The sequence below is a fragment of the Alligator mississippiensis genome, chromosome 13, assembly GCF_030867095.1.
Source record: "Alligator mississippiensis isolate rAllMis1 chromosome 13, rAllMis1, whole genome shotgun sequence".
NCBI lineage: Eukaryota > Metazoa > Chordata > Crocodylia > Alligatoridae > Alligator > Alligator mississippiensis.
The window spans coordinates 2,239,956-2,253,007 of record NC_081836.1 but is presented as its reverse complement, the minus strand read 5'-3'; the positions used below and the strand labels follow the sequence as shown (position 1 = coordinate 2,253,007).

Genomic DNA, 13,052 nt, shown 5'->3' with positions numbered 1-13,052 from the left:
CCCCAGACTCACAGTAGGATGAGGCGTCCTTAGGCTGGATGGTGACGATGACGGACGTCTCCTTGGTGGTGCTGCCGGCGCTGACGCGGCAGACGTACTCGCCCGAGTCGGCCGGCGTGACCTGGACCAGCCGCAGGCGGGAGCCGGAGATCTGGGGAGAGCCACGGGGAGACAGGACGTGGGAGACGGGAGTCGGGACAGTGCTGGACACAACCCCTGTAGCATCCCGGGCTCTGGGGATTCCTCCTCTCCTCCACCCCGCAGCTCTCCCCAAGCCCCCGGCTCAGGCTCCACAGCTCCCCGGGACCCCCCCCGTGGCCTGAGCACAGCAGGACATGCTCTCTAGTGCATTCGCTATCTCCAGCCCCAGACCCTTCTGCTCCGTGGACCTCTTGCAGGATGGGAAATCAGCTCCCTGCACTGTTCTCTGACTGGCAAAGGGGGAGCTGTACCTTATAGACTAACTGAAGCAGAGAGGCACAAGCTGTGGCTCCCCAAAGCTCGTGCATTGCTGGTTTGGTCAGTGCCTTGTGCCTGGCTCCTGAATGACACAGCTAAGGACCTCTCTGCTTTTTGACTGTGGATGCTGCCCTGGGGACTCGGCCCCACTGCCCAGCCCACCCCACCAGAGCAGAGCCTGCCTTGGCCCCCGACACACACCAGCTCTCCCAGAAACGAATGAGAACAGGAGAGCGGGATTCAAACTCCAGCAGAGTAGCAGAGCTCCCTCCAGCCCCACGGCAATGCAGGGAGACCCCCCCAGCCCTGCCCTGGCTTCCCTACCTGGTGCCTGGCGGGCAGGGAGTCCCCGCGCTTGTACCAGGTGACCTGGGCCGAGGACTGCCCGGCCACCACGCAGTTCAGGTCCAAGCTCTGCCCTTCGGCCACGGAGGACGACGATGACTCGATCCTCACGGGAGGGGTGACGCTGGAGGCTGCGGAGCCAAAAGGGGCAGGTTACGGCAGGTGGCACAGGCTGCGGCTTTGCAGCATCGTGGGCATTGCCAATGCTTTGCTGGCTGTCAACCTGCCCCTCTCCCGGAGACTTGCACAGACCGATCATTTCGGGACGCTCTCAGGACCTCGGCTGTGGTTTGTTCAGCCCCTCACTCTCCAGGAGCCTTTCCGGGGTTTGCACTCACATCCCGCCCATCCCTCCCAGTAACTCCCACCATGGGCTCTGCGCACTCTGGGACGGGAGCCCCAGGCAGGGACACGGCTGTTGTGCCCCACCACGGACCCCTGAGCACCAGACAGCGCGGCAGCCCCGCGTGGCCCCGACTCACGGTGGGACACGGCATCGCTGTGCTGGATGGTGACGAGGACGGACGTCTCCTTGGTGGCAGTGCCGGTGCTGATGCGGCAGACGTACTCGCCCGAGTCGGCTGGCGTGACCTGGACCAGCCGCAGGCGGGAGCCGGAGATCTGGGGGCGGATGCGGACGGTGGTTGGGGGGAGATGGCCCGGGCAGTGCCTGCGTGTGTGATCCCGCAGCGTCCCCTCTGACGTCCCCCTCTGAGCAGCACGGGGCGGCTCTGGGCTCCCTCAACCCAGATGCCCAGTGCTCCCTCCCGGGGCTGTGGTTTCAGTGTCTAACGTGGGTCTGACCCACACCGCTCCCTGAGATGACCCGGGGGATGCCTGGCTCTGGCCTCAGCCTGTACCCAGCAGGCATGTTGATCCTGTCTGCCCCTTGCCACCCACCACAGCTGCCTCCCAGGGGCAGGGGAATCAGCTTTCTGCCCTATGCCTGCACTGTGGGTCCTGCCATGAGGACTCTCCATCACAGATCATGCTGCGCCAGTCGAGGGAGGCTGCCCAACTTCTGTGGCTATAGCAGCTCATCCCCGTGGGAGCAGGCGCAGGGTCTTTGCAGCCGTTTCCAGAGTATAAGCATGTGTCTGAGCTGCTGTTGGGGCCCAGGCAATGCAAGGAGAGCCTCCCCCTTCCCTTCTTGCCACCCCCGGGACCCTGCCCTGGCTTCCCTACCTGGTGCCTGGCGGGCAGGGAGTCCCCGCGCTTGTACCAGGTGACCTGGGCCGAGGACTGCCCGGCCACCACGCAGTTCAGGTCCAAGCTCTGCCCTTCGGCCACGGAGGATGATGACGACTCGATCCTCACGGGAGGGGTGATGCTCGAGGCTGCGGAGCCCAAAGGGGCAGGTTACAGTGGATGGCGCAGGCTGCAGCTTCGCAGCATTGCGGGCGTTTTATGGAGGGGAGTTTTGCCAGCTGCCTGCCCACCCCTCTCCTGGAGACTAGCCCAGACCCACCGTTTCAGGCCACTCCCAGGACCTCGGCTGTGGCTTGTTCAGTCTCAGATACCCCGAGCTCCTCACTCTCCAGGAGCCTTCCCGGGGTTTGCGTTCACATCCCGCCCATCCCTCCCAGTAACTCCCACCACGGGTTCTGCGCACCCTGGGACGGGAGCCCCAGGCAGGGACACCACTGTTGTGCCCCACCACGGACCCCTGAGCACCAGACAGCGCGGCAGCCCCGCGTGGCCCCGACTCACGGTGGGACACGGCACCGCTGTGCTGGATGGTGACGAGGACGGACGTCTCCTTGGTAGCAGTGCCGGTGCTGACGCGGCAGACGTACTCGCCCGAGTCGGCCGGCGTGACCTGGACCAGCCGCAGGCGGGAGCCAGAGATCTGGGGGTGGACGCGGATGGTGGTTGGGGGGAGATGGCCCGGGCAGTGTCTGCGCGTGTGATCCCGCAGCGTCCCCTCTGAGCAGGACGGGGCAGCTCCGGGTTCCCTCCTCAGCCCTAGCTCATCCCCACGTCACGGGGTGGTTTCACACCAGCACCTTGTGGCTAGGCTTCCTTCAAGCCCACGGCAAGCGGAAAACCTCCCGCTCCCTGCTCGGGGTACTGTACCTGGTGCCTGGCTGGGAGGGGACCCCCACGCTTGTACCACGTGACCTGGGCTGACACCTGGCCGTCCACAGCACAGTTCAGGTCCAAGGTCTGTCCTTCGGTGACGTGGGAGGACGAAGACTCGATCCTGATGGGGTGCGTGATGCCTGAGGCTGGGAGAAACGAGGGGGTCAGGTGCCGGATGCAGCCGCAGCAGGGTCTTGGGGCACATCACGCACAAGGCCAGGAGGAGATGGAGACGGTCCACGAGATCCCACCGTGCTCTGCCCCAGATCTGCGTTGGCTTAGTGTTTCCCCTCCCAAGCAATGGGCTTTCCACCACGTCCTGCAGGATTTTATCCACAGGCTGGTTCTGCCCCAGTCAGGAGATATTTCCAACCCCCATTCATCTCTGAAAGCTGCTGCGGGGTGTCACAGCAGCTCACCCCGACCAGATCCCAGGGACCACGTCCCTGACTGCAGGCAAGGGGAGCCGTCATGGGGAGCAGCCATCACCGGGCAGCAGGGGAGGACCAGGGAGATGGACTTCGCCTTCCCACCTGCCTGAAAGCCCTTGTTATGGGGTCCACGTGTCTGCCCTGGAGCGTGAGCCTCAGCTGCTCATACAAGAGGGAGGCTGCGTCTCCAGGCCGCTCACCAGAGCCCATTACCCTGGTAGGTGGGGGCAGCTTGGGGTTATGGGACAGCATACCCCGTGGAGGGTAGGAAACATGGGACCCTGTGTGCAAAGCCCTGGACCTTGGAAGCCCATCAGCGGGTTTCTGCATGCTACACGTACACGAGGGGCTGGTGATGGCCTGTATAGTGACGATGACGGAGGCCTCCTGGACCTGGGTGCCGGTGCTGCTGCGGCAGACGTACTCGCCGGAGTCGGCCTCGGTGACCTGCTGGATGCGCAGGCGGGAGCCGAAGACCTGCAGGGAAAGGAGCCGGGGGCCGGTTAGAGGCGAGGACTATCCCACCACGTCCACGCCAGGCTCTGCTGCCGCTCCTCGAAGCAGCCGCCTTGCTCAGACCTGCTGCTCTCCCCAGCCGTCCCGTCACCGGTGGGGTGGCAGAGCTACCCCGAGGGGCCACCGCTGCCGAAGGGAAAGACGCCTTGCCAGGGCCCAAAGGGCAGCACCGTGCTGGCTGGGGCGGCAGTGGTGACCGGTGTGACTTTTCTGCATGAGCAGCACCGCTGCAACACTGTGCGCAGTTGGGCATTGCCCCTTTGAGCTGTGCACCGATTCCCCACTTATAACGGCAGCAGATACCCAAGGGGAGCGAAAGCACCAGCCACGCTGCAGCCCACGTCCCGTCTCCAGGCACGCTCTCCGCACCACCGCGTACCTGGTGCTTGGCCGGGAGGGAGCCCCCGCGCTTGTACCACTTGACCGGGGCTTGCGGGTGCTCTGCAACGACGCAGTTCAGGTCCAAGGTCTGTCCTTCGGTGACGGGAGCTGAGGAAGACTCGATCCGAATGGGGGGTGTGATGCTCGAGGCTAGGACACACGACAGGGGAAGATGCTCAGAGCCGGGGGCCTCTCCTGGATTGTGAGGACCGCGTTGACCCAGGGAGGGCTTTGGGTCTGGTGCTGTCCCGGGCCAGACCTTCCCAGGCAGCGCTGGCACTTACGGTGGGAGCTGTCAGTGGCATGGGCCACGGTGACGAAGATGGAGGCCTCTTGAATGGTGTCCCCAGTCCTGAGGCTGCAGACGTACTCGCCCGAGTCGGCCTCGGTGACCTGCGGGATGCGCAGGCGGGAGCCAAAGACCTGCAGGGAAAGGAGCCGGGGGCCGGTTAGAGGCGAGGACTATCCCACCACGTCCACGCCAGGCTCTGCTGCCGCTCCTCGAAGCAGCCGCCTTGCTCAGACCTGCTGCTCTCCCCAGCCGTCCCGTCACCGGTGGGGTGGCAGAGCTACCCCGAGGGGCCACCACTGCCGAAGGGAAAGACGCCTTGCCAGGGCCCAAAGGGCAGCACCGTGCTGGCTGGGGCGGCAGTGGTGACCGGTGTGACTTTTCTGCATGAGCAGCACCGCTGCAACACTGCACAGTTGGGCATTGCCCCTTTGAGCTGTGCACCGATTCCCCACTTACAACGGCAGCAGATACCCAAGGGGAGCGAAAGCACCAGCCACGCTGCAGCCCACGTCCCGTCTCCAGGCACGCTCTCCGCACCACCGCGTACCTGGTGCTTGGCCGGGAGGGAGCCCCCGCGCTTGTACCACTTGACCGGGGCTTGCGGGTGCTCTGCAACGACGCAGTTCAGGTCCAAGGTCTGTCCTTCGGTGACGGGAGCTGAGGAAGACTCGATCCGAATGGGGGGTGTGATGCTCGAGGCTAGGACACACGACAGGGGAAGATGCTCAGAGCCGGGGGCCTCTCCTGGATTGTGAGGACCGCGTTGACCCAGGGAGGGCTTTGGGTCTGGTGCTGTCCCGGGCCAGACCTTCCCAGGCAGCGCTGGCACTTACGGTGGGAGCTGTCAGTGGCACGGGCCACGGTGACGAAGATGGAGGCCTCTTGAATGGTGTCCCCAGTCCTGAGGCTGCAGACGTACTCGCCCGAGTCGGCCTCGGTGACCTGCGGGATGCGCAGGCGGGAGCCAAAGACCTGCAGGGAAAGGAGCCGGGGGCCGGTTAGAGGCGAGGACTATCCCACCACGTCCACGCCAGGCTCTGCTGCCGCTCCTCGAAGCAGCCGCCTTGCTCAGACCTGCTGCTCTCCCCAGCCGTCCCGTCACCGGTGGGGTGGCAGAGCTACCCCGAGGGGCCACCACTGCCGAAGGGAAAGACGCCTTGCCAGGGCCCAAAGGGCAGCACCGTGCTGGCTGGGGCGGCAGTGGTGACCGGTGTGACTTTTCTGCATGAGCAGCACCGCTGCAACACTGCACAGTTGGGCATTGCCCCTTTGAGCTGTGCACCGATTCCCCACTTATAACGGCTGCAGATACCCAAGGGGAGCGAAAGCACCAGCCACGCTGCAGCCCACGTCCCGTCTCCAGGCACGCTCTCCGCACCACCGCGTACCTGGTGCTTGGCCGGGAGGGAGCCCCCGCGCTTGTACCACTTGACCGGGGCTTGCGGGTGCTCTGCAATGACGCAGTTCAGGTCCAAGGTCTGTCCTTCGGTGACGGGAGCTGAGGAAGAGTCGATCCGAATGGGGGGTGTGATGCTCGAGGCTAGGACACACGACAGGGGAAGATGCTCAGAGCCGGGGGCCTCTCCTGGATTGTGAGGACCGCGTTGACCCAGGGAGGGCTTTGGGTCTGGTGCTGTCCCGGGCCAGACCTTCCCAGGCAGCGCTGGCACTTACGGTGGGAGCTGTCAGTGGCACGGGCCACGGTGACAAAGATGGAGGCCTCTTGAATGGTGTCCCCAGTCCTGAGGCTGCAGACGTACTCGCCCGAGTCGGCCTCGGTGACCTGCGGGATGCGCAGGCGGGAGCCAAAGACCTGCAGGGAAAGGAGCCGGGGGGCCGGTTAGAGGCGAGGACTATCCCACCACGTCCACGCCAGGCTCTGCTGCCGCTCCTCGAAGCAGCCGCCTTGCTCAGACCTGCTGCTCTCCCCAGCCGTCCCGTCACCGGTGGGGTGGCAGAGCTACCCCGAGGGGCCACCACTGCTGAAGGGAAAGACGCCTTGCCAGGGCCCAAAGGGCAGCACTGCGCTGGCTGGGGCGGCAGTGGTGACCGGTGTGACTTTTCTGCATGAGCAGCACCGCTGCAACACTGTGCGCAGTTGGGCATTGCCCCTTTGAGCTGTGCACCGATTCCCCACTTACAACGGCTGCAGATACCCAAGGGGAGCAAAAGCACCAGCCACGCTGCAGCCCACGTCCCGTCTCCAGGCACGCTCTCCGCACCACCGCGTACCTGGTGCTTGGCCGGGAGGGAGCCCCCGCGCTTGTACCACTTGACCGGGGCTTGCGGGTGCTCTGCAATGACGCAGTTCAGGTCCAAGGTCTGTCCTTCAGTGACGGGAGCTGAGGAAGACTCGATCCGAATGGGGGGTGTGATGCTCGAGGCTAGGACACACGACAGGGGAAGATGCTCAGAGCCGGGGGCCTCTCCTGGACTCTGAGGACCGGTGAGGACCGCGCTGACCCAGGGAGGGCTTTGGGTCTGGTGCTGTCTCGGGCCAGACCTTCCCAGGCAGCGCTGGCACTTACGGTGGGAGCTGTCAGTGGCACGGGCCACGGTGACGAAGATGGAGGCCTCTTGAATGGTGTCCCCAGTCCTGAGGCTGCAGACGTACTCGCCCGAGTCGGCCGCGGAGACCTGCACTAGCCGCAGGCGGGAGCCGGAGACCTGCGTGGGAAACGGGGGAGAGACGTAAGGAACGGGTGAGGGGGAGAGGCTGGGACTTCCCAGCAGCACCCAGCCAGGCCGGGAGGCCGTGTCCCCGATGCATGGGGCAAAGACCCAGAGGGGAAGGCCGGGGTGGCGCAGCCAGGCCTCGTGATGGCTCTCCAGCATCGCTGTCATAGTCGCCAGCTCTTCGAGCGGCAAAGAAACCCTTGACAGAGCGATTTGAGTGTCAGAGATGAAGAGCCGCCTGCCTGAGTCTGCAGAGAGCCTGGCACAAGAGCCTCCCGCCTCGCTTCTCCCTCTGGTACGGCAGAAGGGACTCTACGCCCCGACACTTCACTCGCCCCACGCGTGACGGCCCATGATGAGGTGAGGGGGCGATCTGTCCCGCGCACGGAGGGAGGGGAGGGGGCTCCCAAGGCACCTACACGAGCATGGCTCAGTCTGCATTCACCCAGGGGCAGGGGAGTTGAGTGCTGGAGTGTCACCCAGCTCCTCCCGCGCCACAGCCGCGGCCCGTGTACCTGGTGTCGGGCGGGCAGAGAGCCCCCGCGCTTGTGCCACGTGACGCTGGGGTGCGACTGGCCTGCCACGAGGCAGTTTAGGTCCAGGGTCTGTCCCTCCGCCACGGCCGGCGACGAAGACTCGATGCTCATGGAAGAAGCTGGAAGGGCCGAGGGACGTGTCGTGGGTCAGAGCACGCCCACCCCGACGAGCCCAGAGGATGACGAGGCCTCTCGGGGCGTTTGCAAAGCAGCAGCGATGCCTTGCCCCGAGGGCAGCGCCAGTGGGGCTGGCTCGTGGCCGGCGCAGGGTGTGGAGGGGAAAGCTGCTCCCCAGCTCCTCGGGACCAGCCTTGTTCCTTGCAAGCATGTCCCCCCCGGGGTGTCCCGAGCTCCTGCTTACCCCCCTGCACGGCTCCAGCGCCTTGCACGGTGATGACGATGGAGGCCTCCTTGGGCCCAGCGCCGTTGCTGATGCGGCAGACGTATTCACCAGAGTCAGCCGCCGAGATCTGGGGGATGTGCAGGCGGGAGCCGAAGACCTGGGGGGCCATGAGCCGGGAGAGAGAGATCGTGAGGGATGGGGAGAAACTGGGGATGGGTCCCCACAGGCCCGCTGTGCCCCTGCGCTGCATGGCCCGGAGACGTCTACCTGGGATCCGCTGACCAGCAGGATCCCTGTGGCCTGCAGGGATGGACGTGGTCTCCTCACCCTCCCCTGGGCAGCCTGGGGAACTAGAGCCCCCAAGGCAACCCCCCCAGTGCCCTGGGCTGGCTCCCCGACATCCCCGCGGCCCTGTGGGTCTCCGTACCTGGTGCCTGGCTGGGAGGGCACCTCCCCGCTTGTACCAGAGGACCACGGCTTGCGAGTGCCCAGCCACGACGCAGTCCAGATCCAAGGTCTGCCCTACGACCACGGACGATGGCGATGCCGATGCCTCGATGCGGATGGGGGACACAGCCCCTGAGGCTGGAAGGGCCGAGAGAGAGGGGCATGGCATGGCATGGGTCTGGGACCCGCAAGGGCATTTACAGCCTGGCCGTGGGCTGCACTGGGAGCATGGTGCAGCCGGCACTCCCTGGGCTACCGAGGAGCTCCAGGATCAGCAAGGAGCAGCCTGTAGCAAGGCCTGTGAGCTGCTGCAAAAGGCAGTCACTACTCCAAAGAGCTTGTGGCTTTGTAGCAAGGGGTCTTCTCAGCGTGCAGCGTGCCGTGCTGCTGCAACAACCCCCGAGGAGCGTGGTCACAGGCTGGTGCATGGCGCCCCGACGACCGGAGCAGCCTGGCCTGCGCATTCAGACCCCGACATCTGTCCGAGGCGCGGCCGGACTGGACGTGCCCCTCGTGCCGCTGGGTTTTACTTGTGCAGGGGCAGATGCCCAGATTGCCCGCTGAACGTGTGTATGCAGCCTCTTCAGACCGGGCTGTGCTCAACCCATCAGGGGACCCAAAGCCCATGCCTCGGGTCTCAGCAGACCCATCCAGAGGCACCGCGAAGCCGCCGTATGGGTACTTTTGGCTTCGCTCAACCCAGGGCTGAGGTCAGCAGGGCTCAGGGAGCCGTGACGGGAAACATCTGGGCATCCCTCTGCTCTGACAGAGCAGGGGGACCAGCCACGGCCGAGGATGCTCAGGCTTAGGGGGAACGGTGGTTAATGCTGCAGGCACTGACAGGGGCAGCCCCATTTAGGCAGGGTCTGGAGGGAGGTGCATGCTGAGGGCAACACGGCACAGTGGGGTGTCTTGCAGGGGGCACCCTCCTGGCTGCTAGCAAGGCAGGTCTCCTTGCACCCCATACCTCGTACGACCACCTCGATCCTGGCCCGGGCCACGCCGGCCGCACTGGTCCCGACACACAGGTACACACCGCTGTCAGCGACCGTGATGGAGGGGATGACCAGGGTGGCGATGTCGGTCCTCTCCGAGCGCGACTGCAGACACAGGAAAGGACCGTGAGGGTCAGAGGTCCCGGGGCCACATACAGACACACAGTAAGCGGGGGGCACTGCAGGGTGCCATCAACACAGGGACACGGGACACCACGAAGAGAAGGAAGGAGAGCTGGGGCTGCCACCTTGGTGACTACTGACCGGTTTGTGTGAGCTGGGAGTCTCCGGGAAGCGAGGCCATGCACCCCAGCTTGGTCCCCTGGGACCGGGGTTGCACAGATTTGGATGGGGTCACCCAGAGAGGGCCAGCACGCACCCAGGGCTGCGCCCGCGAGCTCCTGGCTAGGGAGCCCTGTGCTGTATCCTAGAGTTTGGCTGCACCCCCAGATCTCCCCGCGCGGGGCTGGACCGTGACCCGCAGCGCCCTGGAGCCGAGGAGGACGGAGACACCAGACAGAGACAGCAGGAGGGAGCAGGGCTGCCGTGCCAGTCCAGCCAGGCGAAGCAGCAGGTAGGGCATGCGAGCTACCTGCCGGAGCTCCAGGATCCGCTGGTAGATTTCCTCCAGGCTGGAGCTTTTGAAGTGGAGGAAACCGTAGGCAGAGAGAGCCTGGCAGCAGAGAGAGGCCGGCGGAGAGACAGGAGAGGAGAGGAGAGGAGAGGAGGAGTGTGGGAAGGAAGAGACGGACCGAGAGAGACAGCAGTCAGAGAGAGGAAGGGACAGCGATCGTGTGTGTGCGTGCACGGCGGTGTTCATGTGCGTGTGCATGTTCGTGTGCATGCATACCCCTGTACGTTCCCACGGGGGACATGTCCTAGGGATCACGGGCCGGGGAAAAGGCACCCAGGGCACTGCACTGGTCTCTCGCTCTCGGACTGAGAACCAAACCAGCCTGGACTGTGCCGATGCAGCAGCCCCAGTGCAGGGGAAGGGCCCTGCCCAGCTGGGCCCCGGTCCTGGTGGGGTGACCCCTGCACACCGCTGGTGTCTGCCCATGCGCGGGGAGACGTGGGCTCCGGACTGGCGAGGGCTGAGCTGACCCCTTCCACAGGTGTCCCTCAGGGCTCCAGCCTAGGCCTGGGGACCCTGCTCTCAGGGCATCCCCTGGGCCCCGACACCCCCAAACCCCAGAGCTGTCCAGACCGAGAGCACAAATGCATCTCTAGGGTCTCCCCAGCTCGCGCCTGGCCAAGGCCTTGCCAGAGCCCTGGGGGACGGCGCAGGTGAGAGCGGAGCGTGGGCATGCCCCCTTCCTGCAGGGCACTGGCCACGGGACACACAGCGCCTACAAGCTGCTGTGTCCTCTTGCTGTAGCTGTCCCGAGCCTTCCCTGGGATGGAGTCAAATATTACATACATGCAGAGCTTCACGGAGAGGAACCACTGGCTTAATGGAAACTAGCTCCCCTGCCCTATTAGCCAGGCTTGGAGGTACCAACTGTGTGCACTGCTTGTCAAAGAGAAACATTATCCCGGATTTTACTCCAGGGTCAGACTGCTTAGTCCCAGGGGAATGTGTCTGCACCCACGGGCTCTCGGAGAGGCAGCTCTGGGGCTCCACAGCACTTCCAGCCCCTCTCCCACACCCACCCCCTGTCTACTGCTGCCCCCGCCCCTGCAATTGCCCCAGCACGCAGACCCCGGCGCCTTACCTGGGGTGGCAGGCTACCCCCTTGCTTCTCCCAGGAGATGGTGGCGGTGGGGGAGCCGGCAGCCCTGCAGTAGAGTCGCACGGTGCTGCCCTCCTGCACCTCCGTCCGCTCCGGGCTCACCTGCACCTGCGGGACGCTGGCACCTGCCAAAGCCGTGTCCGGCGGGTCAGAGCCGAGGTCCCACTCAGCCCAGCCCCCCGACACGGGGCTCAAAGCGGGACAGGAGGTGAGGGGGTCTGCAGGCTACCAGCCCTGGCTCCCCTGGCAGGGCTCACAGCTACTCTGCTCCCCACAAGACTGTCCAAGAGCCAGCCCCCTTCCCTGCAGGAAGACCCCTGTTCCTGCTCCCCTGCAAAACCAGGGGCATGTTGTAGGCGATCAAGCATCATTTCAGACCAAGCCATGGGCTCTGTTAGATGCTCATCCCCAGAGGATGCTCCTGGGATCCAGCTGTGGCTTCTAAGGTAGAGTGGTGCCTCCAGCACCGGGCTTGGCCCACCCCCCACCTTCCCCCCACTGCCGGCCCGGGACGTACTGTGCACTTGGAGAATGGCGCGGGCCACGTGCTGTCCGGCGCTGTTGCGCACGCGGCACAGATAGTGCGACTCGTCGGAGGGCTCCACGGCCGGGAAGCGCAGCACCCCACCCCGCACCACGGCTCGGGGGGACAGGACACCGTTCTGCCCGCCTGCAGGAGGGAGGGACAGCGCCACGGTCAGGGAGCCTCGCTGCCACGGGCATAATGCCACCCCCAGGGTCTGCAAGGAGCTGGAGGGACTGGGATGGACTGGGAAGGCAGCAGCCTGGCTCCGCACCCCCCAGCCCATCCCCAATCCCTCCCAACTGGTGCCGACCACATACCGATCCACTCCAGGGTGGGCGGGGGGTTCCCGGTAGCCACGCAGTGGAACTCGGCCGGCTGGCCCGGCTGCACGGTGAGCTGTGCCGGCTTGATGGTGGCCGTGGGCGCGCTGGCATGCGTGGCTAGGGCGAGACGGAGAGCAGGTTAGGTCAGGCCGTGGGGCACCAGGGTCAGGAGGTGTCCTTTGAAGCAGCAGCTTCCCTCCAGAGCTAAACGGGCCCCGAGCCTTGGAGCTGCAGAGTCCTGGCCCCACTGCAGGGAGGGCTGGGGACCCTCAGACCCCATTCACCGGTGCTGCTCCTCACCCGGGGCTTGTGGCTAAGGAGCCCCTGAAGGCAGCAGGACCCCCTGCCTGGTCCAAGAGCCCTGGGCAGGCATGGGGACGACCCCAGTTTGGGTGGGAGGGATCCCCACGAGTGGGATTTGGAGCGGGGATGGGAGAGGGCAGCTGCAGGCGCTGCTCCACAGCGTCACGGCCCTCCCAGGATAGGGACACGGGGTGCCACTAGCCGCCTTCCTGCTCCCAGGTGGAAGAGATGGGCCTGGCACTGGCTGGGGTGAGAAGCAAGGCCAGAGAAATATTTGGGACCCACATAAATACCCACTCTACGTTGCCCTGGGGTGGACGTGAGTGTGGCCACGTCCCCGTGCATCGCCCATGCCCCAGGAAGGGGCACACGGACATGCATACACAAGCATGCACGGTGACGGCTGCTGCAGCGGGAAGACAAGGGTGCTGGCAATGACCCCCTCCCTTGATGGTGCTAGTCCCAGCCCCAACAGCCATGGGGTGGTCACGCTCGCCCTGTGGGGATCCCTCCTGCTAGAAGCAGAGAAGATGGAGAGGAGCAGCCACCGCACATGATCTGTAGGGCTGTGGCTGGCAGGCGGAGGATCAGGGGTACGGTCCACACCTTGACGGCTCCCTGTCCCGTGGCAGAGCCCGGTGGGAAGGAGGTGCAGGGAGGGTCT

The 13,052-nt window shown here is 65.4% G+C and overlaps 1 protein-coding gene across 1 annotated transcript in view; it reads right to left on the bottom strand.

The window, feature by feature from the left end:
• HSPG2 (heparan sulfate proteoglycan 2) overlaps positions 1–13,052 on the bottom strand; it is an 89,224-nt gene that overhangs the window by 20,483 nt on the left and 55,689 nt on the right. Inside the window, exons 46-67 of the mRNA XM_059716716.1 lie at positions 12,080–12,202; positions 11,754–11,906; positions 11,219–11,361; positions 9,476–9,608; positions 8,489–8,646; positions 8,080–8,218; positions 7,698–7,837; positions 7,035–7,173; positions 6,739–6,890; positions 6,181–6,319; positions 5,895–6,046; positions 5,340–5,478; positions 5,054–5,205; positions 4,499–4,637; positions 4,213–4,364; positions 3,659–3,794; positions 2,881–3,032; positions 2,515–2,653; positions 1,990–2,141; positions 1,287–1,425; positions 784–935; positions 13–151 (exon numbers count right to left, since the gene is read on the bottom strand). Coding sequence (XP_059572699.1) covers positions 13–151; positions 784–935; positions 1,287–1,425; positions 1,990–2,141; positions 2,515–2,653; positions 2,881–3,032; positions 3,659–3,794; positions 4,213–4,364; positions 4,499–4,637; positions 5,054–5,205; positions 5,340–5,478; positions 5,895–6,046; positions 6,181–6,319; positions 6,739–6,890; positions 7,035–7,173; positions 7,698–7,837; positions 8,080–8,218; positions 8,489–8,646; positions 9,476–9,608; positions 11,219–11,361; positions 11,754–11,906; positions 12,080–12,202 — 3,162 coding nt within the window. The remainder of the gene's footprint in view (positions 1–12; positions 152–783; positions 936–1,286; positions 1,426–1,989; positions 2,142–2,514; positions 2,654–2,880; positions 3,033–3,658; positions 3,795–4,212; positions 4,365–4,498; positions 4,638–5,053; positions 5,206–5,339; positions 5,479–5,894; positions 6,047–6,180; positions 6,320–6,738; positions 6,891–7,034; positions 7,174–7,697; positions 7,838–8,079; positions 8,219–8,488; positions 8,647–9,475; positions 9,609–11,218; positions 11,362–11,753; positions 11,907–12,079; positions 12,203–13,052) is intronic.